This window comes from Python bivittatus, unplaced genomic scaffold (genome assembly GCF_059951505.1).
Source record: "Python bivittatus isolate LINGU-HERP-01145 unplaced genomic scaffold, Pbiv_v1 ctg000200_np1212, whole genome shotgun sequence".
NCBI lineage: Eukaryota > Metazoa > Chordata > Lepidosauria > Squamata > Pythonidae > Python > Python bivittatus.
In genome coordinates, this window is record NW_028277040.1 from 9,645,119 (window position 1) to 9,659,810 (window position 14,692).

The following is a 14,692-nucleotide window of genomic DNA, read 5'->3' on the forward strand; positions in this document are numbered from 1 at the left end:
AACCATTTCTTTCCAGTATACAAGTCTGAATGCTTCTGGTTATAGCCAAAACAGGGTCACCCAGGCACAAGAAGGAAGTGGGAAATCCAAGATTTTCAACAATACAAGAATATGTCTGTTTAAGCTCTTAGATCTAAATGGGCATTATAATTCAGACAACTGCCCAAAGAGGGCTCAGTAACTGTAGAGGTCCTGAAATGAAGACTGGGGGCAAAAGCAGAAAGGCTGAGAAGGGAGACATTGAAAGGAGTACACCAAACAGCAATTTTCCTTGCTGGAGCATTTTTTTAAAGTTAGATTTTAAAGGGAATTTTGTAAAATTCAGCGTTACCAAGCTCTACAATGGCATACCTTGAAGACCACTCAGAAGCTTCAACTGGTCCAGAATGCAGTGGCATGGGCAGTGATGGACATGCCTCAGTAAGCCCATGTAACACCCCTGCTTTGTGAGTTGCACTGGTAGCCAGTTTGCTTCCAGGTGCGATTCAAGGTGCTGGTTGTTACCTATAAAGCCCTACATGGGTCTGGTTACTTGAGGGATTACCTGTCTCCCATAGTATCTGCCCAGCCGATTCAAACTGGCAGAGTTAGTGTGCCCTGGGTACCTTTGTTCAAACAATGCCATCTGTTGGGTCCCCAGAAATGCACCTTCTCTGTCGCAGCACCTGCCCTCTGGAACAAGGTTTCCCCCAAGATCTGGATGGCCCCCACTCTGCTGGTGTCTCAAAAGGCCTTGAAGATCTGGCTTTTTGACCAGGCCTTTCACAAAGCCCCTTTAGGTTCTATGGGTTTGTTTTTGCTCCTATCCAGTCTGCCGTCTTTTATTCCTTGTTCTTGTTTATTATTGTATTGTTTTATTCCTTTTAATGTTACTTATTTGTGAACCTCCTAGAGTCACTGGGAATTGGAAGGTATGCAAATTACCCACAGTGGGCAACTTCCTTGCAGTAGAGAGCTGTACAGTTTTAAAATATATATTTGACCTTGGAGGCTCCACGTGTGTTGCTGATGATGCCATCCATGGTGGCCCATTTGGGGAGCTGAGGTTAAGAGTTGAGGGTCAAGGGGTGAAATAGACCCGATTCTGCTCCTCAGAACCTTCCAAACTGGAAAAATCAGCCTTGTGGCCCATTGACTAAGGACACCCGAGAAGGCACAGGTTGCTCACTCCAGCTTTATGTAGAAGCAGCATCTTTCCACTTTCTGCTGCTCTACAGCATGGTACTGCATGGGACATCTTGGCTGGAATTTTAACATTTAGATGCCTTTATTGAATTCTTGCAGACTCAAACCTGGCAGTATTTGTACTAATGCTGATTGTAGAGATAGGTAATTTGTGCAATGTCAGGCTAATTGTAGTTCTTCCAGAGGTATTAAAAATATTTTTATTAGTTGTCAAAACTCAAGACATGTGGGGAAAAAACATTTGCCTTTTAGTGTTTTAGAATAAAACAGAGCTTCTCAGCCTGTTCAGTGCTTTATATTTCTTAAAGGTTGAATAAATAAATTAAAAGCTTTCTGTATTCTGCAATTAAAATGGTAGTATTAAAAACTTAATTACAACAACATGCTGTCAGCTTTATAAAAATGTATGGTTGTTGCTTCTTCACTAATGAGCTTAGCTGCTTAATGTCCTTCAAAGGTGGTAAAATAACAGGAGAAAACAAGGAAAATTAAGCGATGGAATAGAAAATGTATATAAGAGGGAGAGCTCCAAAATTGTGTTATTTTCATTAAAACTATTTATTTCCCATTCTGAATAACTAATATATGGCCAAGAGTTATTCTTCGTGACCAGAGAAGATCAGATACTCAAAACTGAAAACCAAAAGCTAATTCTGAATATGAGAACACACACATCTACTTAGTAATACTTTATTGATTAGCCATTAGGCAGTCTGCTATAATGTACGTATTTGCGGAGCCCCAGAGATAGAAGACATAACACATTTATTCATTTATTTGTCTAATTTATATAGCCGCCCATCTCACAAAGCCAGTGACTCTGGCCAGCATACAACAAAGTTAAAACAATAAATACCTAAAATCATTATCATTATTAATTATTAAAATATTAAAAACTATAAAAATAGAGCTAATACAAAAAAAATAATAGACAGGGAGATGTTAATATTAATGGAGCTATCATATTATTTGAATGTCAGTTGTATAAGAAAGAGAAAGATCACTATCTTGGACCGCACATTAGACGAACAGCCTATTAGGATCCTTATATTAAAACAACTTATTTCATGTATGGTCAGAACCCAAAAATTACATATAATATGGCCCTTTATTTGAACAAAACAGTACAGTTGAGAACTGCATATGTGGATCTGACTGGGGTAAATTATAGGGGTGGGACAGAAATACGATTTGCATTTTCTTTTACTTATTTCTTTTATTCTATTTTTAACATATGGTTTTATTATTGTTCTGTGTTTTATATTTTGTATTCTGATATGGCCTAATGACTAATCAATAAAGTATTACATTACTTCTGAACAGATGCAGAACTCTTCAAATGGTCACTGAATGAGTGGTCAGTAAGTGAGGACTACCTGTACAATCTCTGTACAGTGGTACCTCGGTTCACGAACTTAATTCATTCCACGACTCTGGTCGCGACCCGAATTGGTCGCGACCTGAATCAAATTTTCCCATAAGGTTCAATGTAAATACGGTTAATCCGTTCTGACCCCTCCAAATTTGGTCACGACCTGATTTTGGTCGCGTCCCGAATCAAATTTTCCCATAAGGTTCAATGTAATTATGGTTAATCTGTTCTGAACCATATGTATTTTTTTTAAAAAACCACAAAAATATGAAACAAAATACAGTACGAAGAGAGAGAACGCTAACCTTGCTCGAGGCGACTTCTGGCATGGAGGACAGGAAGGCAGGTGGGGAGGCGGTTATTGTTTGGAGGGAGAGTCCCCCTCCCTACAGGAAGCCACGACCACGTGTCACGGGAGGGAAAATGGCCGCGGATCCTGTTTGTCACCCGATCCGGCGTTCGCAAACGGAAGCAAAATTTTGCAAACAGAGCTGTTCGTGACCCAAATTGGTCGTGAACAGAAGTGTTCGTGACCCGAGGTACCACTCTACTATGCTTGAAGGAAATGCCACATTTATTTCCAAACCCTGCAAGTAGAGGGTGCCCTACAGTTTCCTTCTGAATTCAGATGAGACTCCCACCCCACTTGTTAAAAGCCAATTCAGTCCATTTTACTTCTCCAAAATAATGCATATTTTACTTTTGTCCATTTTACTTCTCCAGAATAATGCATAAATGGAATGCTGGTTTTAAGGTGCATTAAATGATTTGTCAGTGTCGATGTTTGTGGTCCTGAATTGTGTTTTTAATCAAGCCTCACAGTGTGGGCTTATGAATGGCTTTGTGGAGAAGAAACAGAGCGATCTCCATGAGGAGTTTATAGGCAAGCCCTCTGGGTTGATAATCATGCCAACTGGGCTGAGCAACTGATGCAGTGTTGTGGTCGAGAACTTGAGGCAGTAAGTTTTGAGTTCAAATCCCACTATTGCTCTAAACTTGTTTCTTTTTTTTATCATAATTTTTATTAGAATTTTTTTAAACAGATAAAAGATAAACATAGGGAAAAATATAGAAAACCAAGTTAAAAAGAGAAAAGACAAAAGTGCAGTAGAAAAGAGAAGAAAAAGAAAAGAAATATTTAATGAAGCAACTTCCGATCTTCCTTACCACAGTTATAAAAACAGTTATTGTCACTCCTCCCCCATCAAGGTTACATCACACAGTTTAGATCAGTGTTTCTCAGCCTTGGCAACTTGAAGAGGTGTGGACTTCAAGCTGCCAAGGTTGAGAAACACTGATCTAGACTGTTTCTTAAACTGGGGATTGCTGTCAGACAACTGCAAAGCTCGGGTGGAATGAGTCTGATTAGTGAAGCATCAAATGAGATGGAGTCGAACATTTTCCCATGACTGGATCCCCCCCCCCCATTGCCTAGTTATTCAAATTACTTTGAGGGGAGACCATAGTCCACTAGTCCCATGTTCATTCCTTAGTATCAACTATTAAAAAGGTGTTTGGGAGTGGATGAAATGGGTTGTGAGAATAACCTTGGGAGACAGGAGGAAGAGACCCAGCCTGGACAATGGTCTGACAAGAGATAGCTCAGCTCACAGAAGGAATGGGGGTGAAGAAAGTGTCTCAGAAGGGACCCTCCCTAGTTCTCTGGAAAGTAAAGGCAGGGAAGGGTGGAAGTGCTTTCAGTCTTGCAAGATTCTGTTACTGTAACCTTACAATAAAGGTAGTATAGTACTTATGGTTCTGGTTTCCCATCTGGACTACCTCAAAGGGCTGTCAGTGGTAGATCAGAAATATCCCAGGCTGTGCATTGATTTATATAAAAGACACACACACACATACACACACATACACACAGAGTGTCTGTCTGTCTGTCTGTCCGTCTGTCCGTCCATCCATCCATCCATATGACTCTGGGTGGCTTATAACAGTTTAAAACACTAGCACTAATAAAAATAAATAAAATAACAGTAATCAATCCAGTACAAAGATATTGAGTCTTTGAGATCTAACTCAAGAACTTCCCAACAAAGAAATCATACAAATTAGGCTTACTTACAAACACCTTAGTTCAAGGCTTGGTGGAACAGCCAGGTCTTTAAGGCCTTACAGAAGGCCAACAGGGTCAGGGCCATCCAGATCTTGGGAGTAATGATGTTCCATAGGACAGATGCCATGACAGAGAAGGCACGTTTCCTGGGTCCCATCAGATCACAGTGTTTCATAGAAGGGGCCTGGAGCATGCCCACTTGGTCAGTTCTGGTGGGATACGCAAAAACAATTGGAGATAGGTGGTCCTGCAGATTTTCTGCTTCTGTGCCAAGTGTAGAGCTACCACCTCCAAAGCAGAAAAGGCACCACTAGATGGAGCAATAGTTTGAACCCAGCATAAGGCAGCTTTGCACATTTCCCCTCCTACACTTCCCCCTTTTCCCCCAGAAATCCTCCCAGCTAGAAAAGAAGGAGAGTACAGTACGGAGGAAGGATTTCTGCAGGAAATTGCTTCTAACTTAGTGCTTCATAACTACAGTATTAGAAGGAACCAAATTCCAGGTTCTTCTCTTAGCCTCAGCTTTCCTCCCTGACTCTTCATTACTGAATTGATCAAACTCGCCTTCCCCCAAGGTGGCAAGTAAGGATTATGGAGATAATGAACATGGGAATCCTTGAAATGTATTTTCTGCATGCAAAGCTTTATTTTGTGTTTCAGTATTGGCGGAGATATTGGTGAAAGCACTGGGGATCCTGTATTCAAAAACCTATTTTAGAGGTACCCTTTCTTCAAGAGTAACAGTTTAAATTATCCTCAAGGCCTTTGGGAATGGGTGGCATACAAATGAAGTAAATAAACTAACAAATTAATTAATAAGTACGTACATCAATCAATAAATACACCCTTCCTTTTTGAGCTGGCAATACAACACAAACATGTTTTTGAGGTTTGGTCAATGCTACATTTTTGTGTTTGTGTGTGTTTTCTGGCTGCTTTCTTCTTGCAAAGCTCTGAAGTGTCATTATTCATCTAGCACATCATTGCTTGTACCCCCTTAGAGTAATGCAAGGTTATGACTCATAAATTACTTTGCTGTAGTGACCTGATGGATGGGAAGCAAGCTCCTTTCTATCAAACTAATGCATTTTTGTTCCTTAAAAAAAAAAAAGATCTAAATTTTGGATGATGCTTCAAGGATGGACTGGTTGAATATTGATCAGTATAAACAGCAGACAACAAAACTCCTTAAATCTTTTGTGTTCATTTTTTATATTTGAAGTAATGCAAGAAGGATTTATAACCAATAGCAGTCTTGCTGGGGAGGCGAGACCCTGCGAAAAGAATTGGCCCATTGAATTTCCTACAAGGCTCAGGAGAGACATTCAGTGAAATATGTTCATGGTTAGTCTTGTGGCACATGAACCGGTGGACTAGCAGTACAAATAAACATAGCATGTAATGAATAAAGCATATGTCCTTTGCATTGAGACATATCAGCAATGGCCCTCTGGGTTACCATTAAAACAGAAATTATTCAGAGTTAATGCAGAAGACCAGCAGCCAGATGTCTCAAAACAGCACAGTGAAATTGTAGCCAGAGTGACTGTTTATGTAGGTTGAAGCTGTCAGACTGAAACTGTGAGCCGGGGGATAAAAGGATTTTGAAATTCCTGCCCAAATCTATATATAACTGAATCACAGAGCCCATGTTTTCACATCAGGGGTTGTGGTTTGATACCTGAATTGTATAGAATCAAAAGCCCGCCCCCCCCCCCCCAAAAAAGTTGCTTGCTTTGTATGGCTAGCAGCCATTTCTGGCATGTTTTAAATTGAAAACTGGTTGGGCAGAGACAGGCATTCATCAGGAGCCTGCTGCAAAAAGGAAAGGGCTACCCTTCTCTCCTTTCTGCAATCCTGACAAAAATAGCTCTTGCTTACATAACATTAGTTTTGGCACAAAGCAGACTTTTTTCCCCCTAATGCTAATTTATTTATGTATCTGATTAAATTTTTATACCATCAAGTGCCACAGTCTCATAGGAGTATAAATCTCCCCTCCATGTGCGCTGTGCTCCTGATGAAATCCCCCTCCCAACATAGCTTTAAATTTAATAAAGAACCACGTTACGATATGATTATTAGCTACACAATCCAGAGCAGATTAGGCTGCCTGATTCTTGCTAGCTGAGGGCCAAAGACTGTGTTCAGCAGCACGGCAAACTTCAAAGAGAAGCTTGGCTCTTTGAAGCTGCTAAAATGAATGTCTGAGCACATCTGCAGGATGCTCAATGCTGGTTAGGGTTAGATTTGTTAATGGGTGAGCTGCACAGTGACAGTTCTACCCTGAGGTCCCCGAGAGTTACAAGTGCTCTGATTAGTGTAGTTCCTACTCCCCAACTCAATGCTGTGCTGTCAGATACAGAATATCTGTTAGATGACAAGGAAGGAGAATTTAGTTTATGGATTCATGCTCTTCTGTTGACTAACATTGTCTTATCTCTGGGTGTCTGATGCAGAAGCTTATCTTGGGAAGCAGTCGGCAACTTTTTGCCCTTCAGATGTTTATAAAGGGCAAGTACACGTGACAGATCCCTGAGAGTTCCTGATCGGGGCTTATGGGGAATTGTAGTCTAAAATATTGGAAGGTTGCCTAATAGTGGTCATTTCATGTAACAAAGCCATGATCTCTGAGCCAGCAAGTTGTAATATCAGGGTCACATGACTTTAAAATAAAAAGTAACTAATTGGAACGGCTCTTTTGCAATGATGGGAAAGGTTGCATTCTTAATCAGACATTCTGTAAATTTTATTATGTTTTCAAAAAAAAGTTAAAATACAGAAAAATCAAGAAAAAGGAAGGGGAAAAAAGCGGGGGGAAGGAAGGGGGCATAAGAAAGAAAGAGTAGCTTCCGACTTTCCTTGGTACAGGTATAGATACAGAACATATCCGTCTCTTACTCTAATATCTAAAAGTTTACATAGTAAAAATAGTTTTTAATCTAATATTCAAGAAGATTCCTAAAATCAATCTATTTGGGTAATGCATATCATTTGTACAAGATATTTCTATAACATCAATCAGCAAATCCCAAAATCAAAGTTGGACTTTTTTGAGTATCAAGCAAAAAGTCTAAGAGTGGTTTCCAATTAGAGGCAAAGTTAGTGCCCTGCCTTTGAGGAGGGTGGTGAGTTTCACCAGCTCCACCAATTCCATTAATTTCAATATCCATTTTTCAACAGTAGGTATTTGTAAATCCTTCCATTTTTGCACGTATAAGAGTCTTGCTGCAGTTATCATGTAAAGAAATAAATTTCTCTGTTGTCTTTCCATTTGTTTATCCATCATACCTAAAAGAAAAGCCTCTGGTTTCAATTGCAAGTCTATTTTCAAAATTGTTTGAAATAAAATACGTATCATATTCCAATATTTCTTAGGCTTTTCACAAGTCCACCATAAGTGATAGAATGTACCTTCACATAGGTTACATTTCCAACAAACAATTCAGTTTCTTATTCAGACATTCTGAATAGTTGCTTTTAAAATACATGTTGATTAAATTAGATGTGCAGATAACTTCTCAATGTTAGGTAAACAGCACCTTGCAAATTTGCAAAGACAGAGGATGTGGAAACCAGATCTAATTAACACAGTCACCTGCTTCTCTAGTGCGGTTAGAAATGTGTTTCATTTCTGCCAGCTTTGTCGCTCAGCAGCCACCCAGGAAAATTTACGCCTCATTTTTTCAGAAATCCCAGTCAAGCAATCAGTAAAAATGTGAACCATACTTAATTTAGAAAAATGGATTCCTTACATTCCCTTCTTTTTCAAAAAAAGGTATTCTATCCAAACTACATATAACAATATTGGGCCTGTTGATGACAAAAAGATTTCTTCCATCTTCTGTTTAAATCTTATTGAATAACAATAGGAGACTGGAGAAAGAAAACACAACACTGGAAAAACAGAGCCTATTCACAGAATGGACAGAATTTTTGTGGAATAGGGGAAACAAGTAGTATTGATGAGGGCTGTCTTTTGTTTAAAAAGTAGTAGAATACGGATCAGTGAAGGACAGGAAGGCCTGGCGCAATATGGTTCATGGGGTCACGAAGAGTCGGACACGACTTAACGACTAAACAAAAAAAGAATACGGATAGATCCAGCTTATTTTAGCTCTTAGACAATGAAGCCTGTCTCAGTGAAGCTATAAATACTGGACCTTCCCCTGTTTTTCCACTTTTTCATTTGCTCCAGGTATGGATTTGGAGGGCAACTGGCCAGGGTATAAAGGGTTAATTTCCGTGTAAATATGGATAGCCACCGAATAGAATGTGCATGAGCAACACCAGCATCAACAGTGCAGGTGATAGAACTGCCTGGTCCATGACTGCGTTCCAAACAAACAGTTGTTGCTTACCTGCACTTATCTGCCTCCCATGTTTTTTGTGGGTTTAAATAGCTCTGATTGCATTTTGGATGCCCTTGATCATTATCAATAGTGGTTAGTCTTTGTATATTCCCATCCCTGGCCTGATTAGGTCTTTCCTGCTGCAAGTTTTCTTTCCATGTAGGCGGTATTAATTTCAGAAAGTCAGTCCTGTTTGCCTCTCTTTCCTGCTCAACTTTCCAGGATTATTTTGGGAGTCAACCAGGTTGCTTTGTCTTTGTTATCAGCCACCTTGAAACAAACGCCAAAAATCAGGCAGCATGGCCTGGAGTGCATTCCATATCGCATGCTGCTATGTTTACCCGTGTTTGCCAAACATCAGTTTTGGGTGAGGAGGTATTTAAGAGATGTCCATTTGATTTGCAGGAGCCCGGGTCAATGCCAAGGACAACATGTGGCTGACTCCTCTCCACCGAGCTGTTGCTTCAAGGAGCGAAGTGAGTAATATAGCCAATGCTTCAGCAATATGCGCTTCACAAGTTTCAACTTTAAAAAAAGGGCGCACTGCTGTTATTTCATCCCTTATACACACATCCATAAAAGAACAATTCAAAATAATTATGTAATTCCAAGTTCAGTTCCTTGAATAATGGGCCACCATGTGTTTTTAATGTATTTATTTAGTAGTCAACTGGACTCAGGGAATCCAGGCTGTGAAGCAGACTGATTGGGTTGGGGGGCAGGAGGAAGGAAAGGAGGAAGAGGGTATATGCTGCATGGGAGGTCATGTGGTATGACAGTCATTATTGTGTCTGCTGCATCCTATGTGGTCAACTGATTCCTGTAGGCCAGGAAGATACAGCTCACCTGTATCTGTAAGGCCCTATAAACATTCTGTCTTGCTGTCTGCTGTAGACTTCGAAAGGGCACGGGTCTGTACATAAGTTAGATTGCAACAGAAAGTATACAAGCTTCCTTACATTAACCATTTTGTGCCTAATTGGAAATATGGTAACCGTCCCCCAGGATTCCTTGTGGCTCTGGTATTCATTGCATTGTATTCTTTGACCTGCGGATCATCTTTATCTATGACATAAAGGAATAAATGATGAGTTTAACCTAAAAAATCTTTAGGATGCATAGCTTGTGTGGTTCAGATGCACGTACCTGATTTATTTAATGGATTTGTACCAAGTCAAATATGGCTCTATAGAGTTCCTAATAGGAAGCATAAATACAGGAAATGCAAACACTTGCTTGGGAAGAGAAATAGAATTAACAGTTAATATCACATGCTGATCCAGAATTTCTTTAGTCCTATTAATCTTGGCCTTAGTAATAAATATTCACCAATTTTCATTATTGCTAGCAAGGAAACTGATGGATATGTATTTGAAAGTTTTAACATTTCCAGAGGCTTGGAGTAAGAGCATAAATGTCTTGAAGAAACAGAAGCTGAAGTTTTCTTTGTTGCATAATTATGAATCCAGTAATTGTATTGGATCCCAGCATTCATTTTGCCAAAACAACTGGAGAGAAGTTCCATTACCCTCCCTTTACTTTCTTTGGTCACAGCGGCAAAGGCTAGTGGATAAGCTGCAAATAAATACCACTTAAAAGTAGCAAGTCTAAGAGAACTGTTTGGCAGTGTAATTACAAAACACATTAACTGAATCAGTTAAACCCAGCCATATATTAGACAGTGCAGTTGCCTACATTGCCTTAGGTGGCAGGAACTGAGAGATATTCCCCTTAGTAACACCCCCAATTCCTTATTTCTTTGAAAGTTGCACAACCTGTCTTGTACTTTCTAAACTAGCTTGATGTTGTCAGGGTTGCTGAGCAGTGCTGTCTTGTTAACAGTGTTAAAATAAGATTCCCTACATCGGGTGAAATAAGGAAGTGAGCCACAATTTATGATCTCTATTTTGGTGCAAGGAAAGAAAACATGAAGCAAAATATCGTGAGCCAGCCTTGCTTGCAGACCAATTTATTTCCTTGTATTAGGCGTGTTTTACAAGTGCACAAGTTGTGTTGCAAGAAAGGGAAATGGCTCCAAACCATATATTTGGAAAAGTAGGAGAAACTGTAGAGAATGCTTTGTAGTTGTTTTAGTCTATAGTAGCTAAAAATCAGGAGGAGTTTGGTAGCATCTTTTCCAACTATCAAGTTTTATTAAAAGGCCTCAGCTTCCGTGTGTGGTTAGCTCACTTTATCAGATCAAAAAGACATCTGATGGAGTGAGCTACAGCTCACAAAAGCTTATATACAGTATATATATTTTAATAAAACTTGTTAATCAGAAAAGTGCTATCAGATTCCTGATTTATAGAGAATGCTGAAACTTCAGTAATGTTGCTTGGATTCTCTTTTCTGAACAATCCAGGAAAAACCGCTTTTGTAACTACCACTTTCAGATGGAGAAATAGAAAGAGGTTGAGGAAATATACAGGAAATAAAATGTTGAACTTAGAGTCACTAGGAGTCAGTCTCTGCCTGGTTAGTTGTCTGTGCTCTCTTGTTGGCCTCAGATATAGAATAGAACCAGTAAACTATACTGAAGTCTCTCCTACTGGTTTCAAACCTCTGAAGCACCCATTGCGGTCCCATTGGTGAGCATCCTCCTTCAGATCCCAGGAAGCTCTGCAACAGTCCTGTTGCCATGGCAGTGCAGTAGACTTCTTTCCCCCCATTCTTTTCCCCCTCTTCTTTCACAGATTAGCCAACTGCAACTGCCTGCCATCTCTCCCTGTTGGTCCTAGGGTCTCTGGAATGAGCCAGCTGCTACCACCATCACCTTGTTGAGTCCTGTGATTAAGGCCTCAGAAAGGTGGTCTCGTACAAAAGAGAAACCTACCCTGTAAGGAGCCATTAATTCCTCTGAACAGGGTAGCCAGAAGGATGGCAGCAGAATGTCCACATTCCAGCTGTTTCAGAAGCAGAAGAGATGATATCTCTGCCTTTCTTAATTGATTATGTTGTGAATCTTGGACTTAGAGCAAAAACTTATTTTAACATGCCAATCAACATACAGGTCCCTGCTGATTTTCAACTACAAATAGAATTAATCAGATATAATATTCTTCACATTAGCTAGCAGGCTTCCACAGTCAGATACTCTGTGAAGAAAGAATATCGTTTTTGCTAAAAGCAATTTCATTGTTAAATGACTCAGGAATAGTCACTTGCTGCCTTCCAACATCCTTGCAGAAAGTATTCCTGAATGTTGCACTTGATTTTTAGTGTAGCAAGAAAAGTATGTGACGGGCTAATAAAACATGGCATAACTTTACATTTAATGGAACTTTCCCAAGAGATCTGCTTGCTTAGCATGCAACCCTGGGTAGGGTTATACAAGAGGCAGATAGCAGTATGTCAGAAAGGAGTATGATGGAGCTTTGGTTGCACATGTTCTCCCCTCCCCCCCCATCATCTCTTATCAAAATGTTGAAAATAATGCACAATCCAGCAAAACCTGCTTGACAAGTTCCTTATGTCTACTCTCTGCAAGTCAGTTCTGCCCTATCCTGTTCACCTCTGAAGTTTTTTTTTAATAGCTCAGTATAATATCTTTTATATTTAATACAGTATTTCCTGTCCCCTCCCTCTTCTCACTGACTTAATAAGTGAGAGAAATAACCAGGCATGACTAAATTTTAATTTATACTGTGCTCCCATCTTAAGCTGCCATTTTGGTGAGTGTTTTCATCTTCCAAACATTGGGTCCACACAATACGTGCCAATGAATTGGTTGCTGAGAAAGCCTTCTTTTTAAAAAGTTGCCAGCTTGGCTTTTCTCCAAAGATTGATGGAATTGCTTTTGCAACAATCTGGATCCTTGCCAAGCCTATGGGCATGAAGAGCTTGTTTCTGAACTTGAGTATTCTTTGGCTGCTAGCTTCTGGTAAAAGTCCACTAAAAGAGATCTCTAATAAACTACAAATGCTTGGAAAGAAATGAAGGTGGGTAGGGATTTCCCCTCCCTGGTCATATGAAGGGCTTAGTTTAAACATCAATCTCAAAAGAAAAGTGATTGAGCTATATGCTATGAGCTTGACACAGAAGGTGTTGGAGTTGTTCTACCTGCCGGACCTGTTGATTTCTATTGCACATATTTAGATGATTTGTAATCTGCTTCATATATAGCTGAACCTTTAAAAGTATTCACACACTTTTTTTGTTTTTGCAGCTCAATTATATTTCTGTCAGTTCACACATATATGTAGATTAATCATCATTCTGTTTTAAGCATATCATTCGCCTGAAGGGGCAATTAAAAGAGCAGTGGAGCGGCACTACTGGTCTAGTTCTGGAAGCCACACGGTTTTCCACCGGTGCCCATTGTCATCCACGCATTGTGGGCAGATGTCTGCAAGTCAAAAGCCTCTACACAGCAGTCTCAGTCAGTGGGGAAACCACATAACCGTATAGCCAAATAATGTCCATCTGAATAAAGTCTGTACCACTGATTACAGATTATTATCCCGGGTAAAACTGACGCCATCTCAAGCTGAAAACTGCAGATTCCCGTTTACAGAAGAAAACAGCAGTTCCTCTCCTCCTCCTCCTTTCCCTAATAACGTTTAGGAAGATACGAGTTCTTTCCAGCCCTGTTCCATTTCTTTGATAGCCACCTGTGGGAGGCAGGTTTGCATACTTAGTTCCTGGCTTTCAAATCTGGCTTGTTAGAATGGGAAAAAGCCAGAATTCCCCAGCTGCACATCACATTAAAATAAACTAATGGAAGGAATTGTGCTGTGGTTTGTTTAATCGTTCCCTGTGGCAGGAGGAGCAAAGTTGGAGGGATTGAACTCATTCACACGAGGCCAGAATTCTTCAGAATGCAGCCACTATGAAAAAGTTAACTAATATATAATCTAGACTAAGCAAGTCAAAATGCACTTCCACATTGCTGTTTCCACCCCTCAATCCCTTAAAGAGGTTTGAAGTGACCCACAACTATCCTCACTGCTGCTGCCTCTCAAAATGTTGCAAAACCTTAAGCCAATCAGCGTTCCCTTCAGCTGATCAACCAGCGAGCGCCAAAAACCGTATTCGGCCAGTGCCTCATCTCCCCTTCACATTTTTCTTTGTCTGTTGTATGTATTTGGCTGGTGATTTCTGAAAAAATTAGAAAGTTAGCTGGCTAAGTGGGGGAGCTGTAAAGCCACTAAGACTTTGCCCTTTGGTGCTTTTAAAAAAGGGGATAATAGTGCATCGATCCGAAGCATTGACAGCTGATTCTCTGTGGGGAGGAGGGAGATGCTAGATTGAGCTAAGGAATTTGGAGGCAGGGTGACATGAGAATTCCTGTCAGTGAAAAATTGACAAGTCTTCCAGAGCTCTCAGCCCAACAAAAGAGAAACCATTTTAAGTGTGATTTCATATACTCTGCAGCCCAGCCAGATAGACATCAGCTCAGCTTTCAACTCTTGCCAATGTTGTGGAATTACAAAAGTCTTCAGACTGGTGCAGAGTTCACATTTGAAGGTGTCTTCAGTTACCCTAACAGTCCAAATCTAAGCCTTCTGGTAAGGAGGCTTCACTAGGTTGGATTTAATTTTGAATAAACATGGTTGACTATTCAGGCTGGGAATGATGGAGTTTGCAACTCTATATATCAGGTTGGAGAAGGGTCCTATAAATCATACAGGAATATGAATTTATCTCAAAGTAGGGTGTCAACAGTAGCATTTTCCTCCTTATGGAGCACTGTTGAATTTAAACACTTCAGCCAGG

At 40.1% G+C, this 14,692-nt stretch overlaps 1 protein-coding gene across 6 annotated transcripts in view; it reads left to right on the forward strand.

The window, feature by feature from the left end:
• Positions 1-14,692, forward strand: part of ANKRD44 (ankyrin repeat domain 44) — a 142,505-nt gene that overhangs the window by 63,733 nt on the left and 64,080 nt on the right. For all 6 annotated transcript variants that reach the window (XM_088135680.1, XM_088135682.1, XM_088135681.1 and 3 more), the window contains exon 4: positions 9,380-9,450. In XM_088135680.1, the coding sequence (XP_087991806.1) occupies positions 9,380-9,450 (71 nt within the window). The remainder of the gene's footprint in view (positions 1-9,379; positions 9,451-14,692) is intronic.